The 6,088-nt window shown below is 38.6% G+C and overlaps 2 protein-coding genes across 2 annotated transcripts; one reads left to right on the top strand and one right to left on the bottom strand.

The window, feature by feature from the left end:
- Positions 1-523: 523 nt before the first annotated feature.
- On the bottom strand, positions 524-2,283 carry LOC118752022 (putative nuclease HARBI1). The gene is made up of 3 exons (XM_036486847.1): positions 2,163-2,283; positions 1,328-1,693; positions 524-1,136 (listed from the first exon to the last, which is right to left on the bottom strand). The coding sequence occupies exons 1-3, from the start codon at positions 2,265-2,267 to the stop codon at positions 576-578; spliced, it is 1,032 nt and encodes a 343-aa protein (XP_036342740.1). The 5' UTR covers positions 2,268-2,283; the 3' UTR covers positions 524-575.
- Positions 2,284-2,882: 599 nt separating this feature from the next.
- On the top strand, positions 2,883-5,846 carry LOC118752020 (L-2-hydroxyglutarate dehydrogenase, mitochondrial-like). Its single transcript, XM_036486844.1, has 4 exons — positions 2,883-3,227; positions 4,183-4,696; positions 4,764-5,113; positions 5,179-5,846. Exons 1-4 carry the CDS (start codon positions 3,142-3,144, stop codon positions 5,564-5,566), a joined length of 1,338 nt encoding a protein of 445 aa, XP_036342737.1. The 5' UTR covers positions 2,883-3,141; the 3' UTR covers positions 5,567-5,846.
- The last annotated feature ends 242 nt before the right edge of the window (positions 5,847-6,088 follow it).

The following is a 6,088-nucleotide window of genomic DNA, read 5'->3' as shown; positions in this document are numbered from 1 at the left end:
ACAGAGAGGGAGTTAAAGGTATACGTGAACGAATGAAAACGCGTTAGCTAATGTGTATACTAAAATTGTCTTTATTGAAGTTAGTTGTCCGAAGCAATATTGGACGAACCAACTCAATCGACGCTAAGACGAGAATTGGCGTTTTACAATGCTAGCACGAGTATTTATAGGCGATCATGACGATGCTGATCGTCAGTGATGCATTTTAGAGCTTTCTTACAAACTAAACAGAGTTGCATTTTACATGACATTACAAAGAGTTTAGACGTAAAACATTGAACAGTATGCTATTAAATGAAATAAAATACAAGCAATGAATATACATATGAATGACGGTCGTTACAACAGTTAAATAGTACAATGAGACGTAAAAAGTGTTCAATAAAAGTGTTTATAAAAATCAGTCAGTGAATTTTACTTTTAAAAGTCACAAATAAAAATCAGTCACTGACTTTTATTTTTTAAATCATTCGTATAAAAGGCATTCTCATTTTTCGCAGTTAAGAAGGTGTTGGAAACAAAACTTTACTACGATTTTTTTAATAAAAGTTGTAGGTAACTGTTACGGTCCCTGATTATAGGTATAATATAATAATACAAGTCCATTTGGATCCAAGTGCAGCCCTGCATAAGTCCTCAAGCGAAATTTCATCCCTTATATGAGCAGCAGAAGTCAGGAAACGACTGTTTTGTTCTGCAGGTTCGTCGTCGGTAATATCTTCAGTACAATTGACAAGGACGTCGTCTATATTATGATAGCGACATATGTTATGTAAAGCACTGCAGATGTTAACAATTTGAACTACTTTCTGCGGAGTATATGGCAGAATTTGTTGCAAGCATTTGAAGCGACTTTTAAGTACTCCAATTACCCTCTCAATTATGTTGCGAGCTTTGGCATGTTGGAGATTGAATACATGTTCTGACGTTCCAGCACTGGGATCGCGATAAGGAGTTAGTAGAAATGGTTCTAACCCATAGCCGGAATCACCTAGCAGCCAAGAACTATGATCACCAGCTCCATATTTGGATTCAAGGTAATGCTTTGCATTGCTCTGATTGAAAATAAACGAATCATGGCTCGATCCTGGATGACACGCATCCACAGCTCTTATTATCATTCTGTAATCACATATCTGCAAATGGATTATTTTTTTATTAATATTTGGGTTGTTCACAGCTGCCTGGTTAGCGGTTTTTCAGGTTATACTTTATAATATACACTTTGCCTTAACTGGAAAATAATAATTTTCAAACCGGTAACCGAATGAGCAGCGAGGTGTGAATACCTTAATTATTCTTTCTTAAAATGTGTTGGTTTACTTACTATCATTGCGTTAACACTAAAGCAACCCTTTCTATTATAATAAAGATGATCATTATCGTTTGGTTTAAGCAATTTCACATGTGTCCCGTCGATACAGCCTATTACTCCAGGAATGTTAAAATTATTGCTGAAGTACAATTTTGACTGACGGATTTCATCAAAGCTCATTCTTAGCTTAATCCACTTTGGGCACTGTGTTCTTTCTAAAATGTTTAACATTTCTTTAAGAACCTTCGAAATGGTGGATCTATGAAGTGCGATATGCAAGTCTTTCCCTATAGATCGCTGAAAACCTCCTTCAGCAAGGCATCTCATTGTGGCGGCCAGTTTAATTTCAGCAGGGAGGGACGACTGTTTAATGAAAGGCTTAACATCGTTTAGGATGTTTTCAAAAGCAACTTTATTAATCCGGTAATAGGAAATGAAACTGCGATGAAAAAAATAGTTTGAGGAAATATTTAGTTATTTGTACAATGATTTTGTTGTTTTTAGTGGAGGGGGCGGTGGTGTGGCACCTAAAAACCACCCATTAGAAAGAGCGCATTGCAAACTTTAGGAAAAGTCATACCCCTTAGGAAAAGTAACCCTCATCAGAACTTCCTTCTGCGTAGGTTAGGGATTATAACCCTTACTAAGTAGAATTCTCCTTTCTGTGTTGCCGGAGAATAGAGGCGGAAATTATAATCCTTTGACAAGACGTGTATGCTAAAGCTTTTAGATTCTGGTTACGCGTTTGGACACAACAACCCAAAATCATTGTACAAATAACTGAACCGTACCCATAGTTTGATCTGCATATACATATGTATGTACGTATACTATTTTATACACTTACATTGATTCGGGGACGTCTAAAGGGTTGGAATGGTCTCTGAGCACTCTTCGCCTCACGATCCAGAAAATAAAGGTCGCGCCATTCGCGGACCGCTAACCCTCTCATCGTCGATTTGACAGCATCCACCCAATCGCTGACGTCATAAAATACTTTTGTTTACATTCACTGTTGCCAACTTAATGCTTTTCGCACCAAATTTAGTGGGTATTCAAAACCCGAACATTTTTGAGTTTGGTGCTTGGTGCGTTTTTGGTGCTTTTGTTTTTAGTTTGAAGACACCAAATTATAAAATCTTAAAAAAATGGAAGCAAAATTTATAGCAATCATAAGCGTGGTAAGCAACTTCACAAAAATTTTAATAAAATCATGGCACAATCATAAGCGACAACAAAATATGTGGCAGCACCTTCAATCAAGCCAGAAGAAATCGACCGTCGTGCAAAAAACATTGATTTTTATTAATTTGAATCGGCATCCTTACAATATAATTATGTATGCATATAAAGTCCATAAAATACACCAATAAATATTTGGTGCTTTTTCAAATTGAAAACTCGGCAATACTGCCTTTTGTTCGATGCTTCCTCTTTTTCTTGTCGAGTTCGTCTTGCTCTCTCATTCTGGTATTTATTGACGTCACGGCCAGTTACTCTCAGCTCGATTGGCGCAATCTTGTATTCTATCATTCTTGGGGCTGATTATATTCTATCATTTTTGGATTGCTGGTAGGTGCTTGTGGGCGGTTGATTAGCACGGCCAGTACGCGAAGTGCTTTCAGTTGGTTTTCTACTCTCGCGAAAAGCTCACACGCCTCGAGTAATCAAATACGCAAAATCGTAACTCATCTCGTAGAGAATTAATAAGCACATAGCGCTAATTACTTTCTCCAACGGGATAAAAAGGGGTACGACAAGGTCAACTAAGGTCTCTGTGAGTTGCGTTAAAGGTTTTGAAGAGAAAGTGAAAATTCCCTGCGAGAATGGCACAACTATTCAAAAGTATTAGGGGCACAGTAGTGTCGGCAGCAACGACTGGACAGCGGTGGTTCAGGAGCATTCAAAATGAGTATGGATACAACACATGCATGCTTAGTCTGCATACACATACAAGCAACAGACATACACATCTGAATATAAATGCAAACATTATCGCATATCTACATACATACCCTGTGGGGAAAATCTCTAGTTCTGAACTGGCGAATTTAACATGGCGATATCCTAGGAAGTGTCAATTGCGCCCTTCTGCATCCCTTTTTCGATAGTTCCGAACTAGTTCTAAATTCTATAGTTCCGAACCAGTTTTAAAATCGCCAGACGAAAGAAAAAAGTATCATGATTTTTAAATCTTTCGGTTCTTCTATTTTCAAAGAAAAGTTTTTTCGATTTGAAATTAAATTTGTTTGAATGATTGTAAAAAATGTACGTTTACATACCTTTGACTGTAGCTGACTTTGCAGAGGTGCTCGCTGTTATTGGTTAGATTCCAGACGGCACCAAGATGTTGAAATGTTAACACAAAGTTTTGTTTTCCATTACCAAACTATGAAATAGCATCTGCGAAGTGCAGAATGAAAGTGCATTTGAACGAAAAAGCCGCCAAACACATTTCTATGTAAAGTAAACAAGCCCCCCGCTGCAGCCCTTTTTCGATAGTTTCGAACTAGTTCTAAATTCGACAGATAAGATCTAGTTCGTTCTGCGTCCCTTTTTCTATAATTCCGAACCAGTTCTAAATTCGTCACTTTAGATATAGATTTCTAATGAAAAACGAGAAATAAAATATTTTTTTTTATGAGTCCCACATTTCGCTGATTTTGAACTGGTGGGGATCTACTTACTATCGGACTGGTTCGTTTTTGGCGATAAAGTTCTGTACGGAACTAGAAATTTTATGCACCAGTCCGCGGTTTCCCTGCAGGGTATATATACGGAGGCATTTGGGAATTACATTCTCATTTTTTGTATATTGCCTACCAATTATATAATTTACGTAATTTATTTTTACTATTTTTCTTAAGTGACTACGATTTGGTTGTTGTTGGCGGCGGCATAGTTGGTGTCGCATCAGCGCGCGAAATTCTTCTACGACATCCTCATTTACGCGTTGGCTTACTAGAGAAAGAACACAAATTAGCCGTGCACCAAAGTGGACATAATTCTGGTGTCATACATGCTGGTATCTATTACAAACCAGGTTCATTGAAGGCAAAATTATGTGTGGAGGGTATGCATTTGGCTTATGATTTTCTGAATGAAAAGAAAATACCATACGAAAAGGTGGGCAAATTAGTTGTGGCCACCAGCGAGGATGAAGTTGGACGTTTAATGGATTTGTATGAACGGGGCCAAAAGAATTTATGTCCTGATCTGAAGCTAATCGACGGAAATGAAATCAAAGAAATTGAGCCATATTGCGAAGGTGTCAAGGCAATACATAGTCCGCATACGGGCATTGTCGACTGGGGTCTTGTTACAGAGTACTATGCACAAGACTTCAAGCAGGCTGGCGGAGTTGTGCATCTCAACTTCAAAGTAAATATGGTTACACTTATAAAGGAAGATATGGAAATTAATTAAAAACTATATTATATTGTAATAGGTTTCGAAATTCTTGGAGACCTCGGACAAGGATGCTGATAAATACCCGGTGACTATACGTGGCGCTCGTGACCGCCAACAAGTGCGTACGCGTTATGTGCTCACCTGTGGCGGCCTGCAATCGGACAAATTAGCGGAGTTGACAGGCTGTCCGCGTGATCCACGCATTATACCCTTCCGTGGCGAATACCTCTTGCTATCGAAAGAGAAGCAGCATATGGTGCGTGGCAACATATACCCAGTACCGGATCCAAATCTGCCATTCTTGGGTGTGCATTTCACACCGCGCATGGACGGTTCCGTCTGGCTTGGACCAAATGCTGTGCTCGCATTTAAGCGTGAGGGCTACAAGTAAGTTTCATGTATAACTGTTATGTAATCCATTAATTAGCTAACCACTCGCTGTTTTTTTCCAGGTGGAATGACATTAACCTTTTGGAATTATTCGATGCAGTACGTCATCACGGTTTCTTGAAAATGGCTACCCGCCATTTAAAATTCGGTTTAAGCGAAATGACTAAGTCATTATTTATAAGATTACAAACCAAAGAGTTGCAGAAGTTTATACCCGAAATCAATGAATTCGATATAAGTGCCGGACCAGCTGGCGTACGCGCACAAGCCATGGACAGCCATGGTAATTTGGTGGATGACTTCGTTTTCGATAAAGGCGAAGGAAAAGGCGCACTAGCACGTCAAGTACTGCATTGTCGCAATGCGCCGTCGCCCGGTGCTACCAGCAGCTTAGCCATTGCAAAGATGATTGCCGATAAGCTTGAAAAGGAATTCGATATAAAATGTTAACACTATCTTGACATTAAAGGTTATGCGATTAGGCCTACTGGTTGAGTTGCAATATTTAACGGGGCAGCTAATAATTATTGTCCTTGTGTGTTCTTTTTTTTAGTTATTGCTGATTATTCATGATCGTTGTTGGTTTAGCACTCGCATCTTCAGTTTCACGTATACCTACATATTTACAACTGATTTCGCCCACAAAGCATTTATACGGATTTTAAAAAAATGCCAACAAAAAATATACACATATTTTGTGAAGTAAAATAAAGCAAGTATTTTAGTTTAACTCTAAAATGTGTTTTTATGTATTACCCCGATTTGTTGACGGCTCATTAATACCGAGTATGTGTATCTCCTTTTGTAGTTGCGCTTCCGGAAAAAGGAACTTTTTGCATTTTTCCGCCAAAGTTTTAAGGCCATTGGCAGCATGCTGACGCATTTTTACATCAGCATCTTCGTCGGCTTCGATTACCTTGACAATGCGATAAATTGGCAATAGCATTTCTTCAAATTCCAGCAGATTATCGA

This window comes from Rhagoletis pomonella, unplaced genomic scaffold (genome assembly GCF_013731165.1).
Source record: "Rhagoletis pomonella isolate Grant_MI unplaced genomic scaffold, Rhpom_1.0 Rhpom_scaffold_01173, whole genome shotgun sequence".
In the NCBI taxonomy this organism is placed as follows: Eukaryota; Metazoa; Arthropoda; class Insecta; order Diptera; family Tephritidae; genus Rhagoletis; species Rhagoletis pomonella.
Note: the sequence above shows the minus strand (reverse complement) of the source record. Positions and strands in the feature narration are given on the sequence as shown.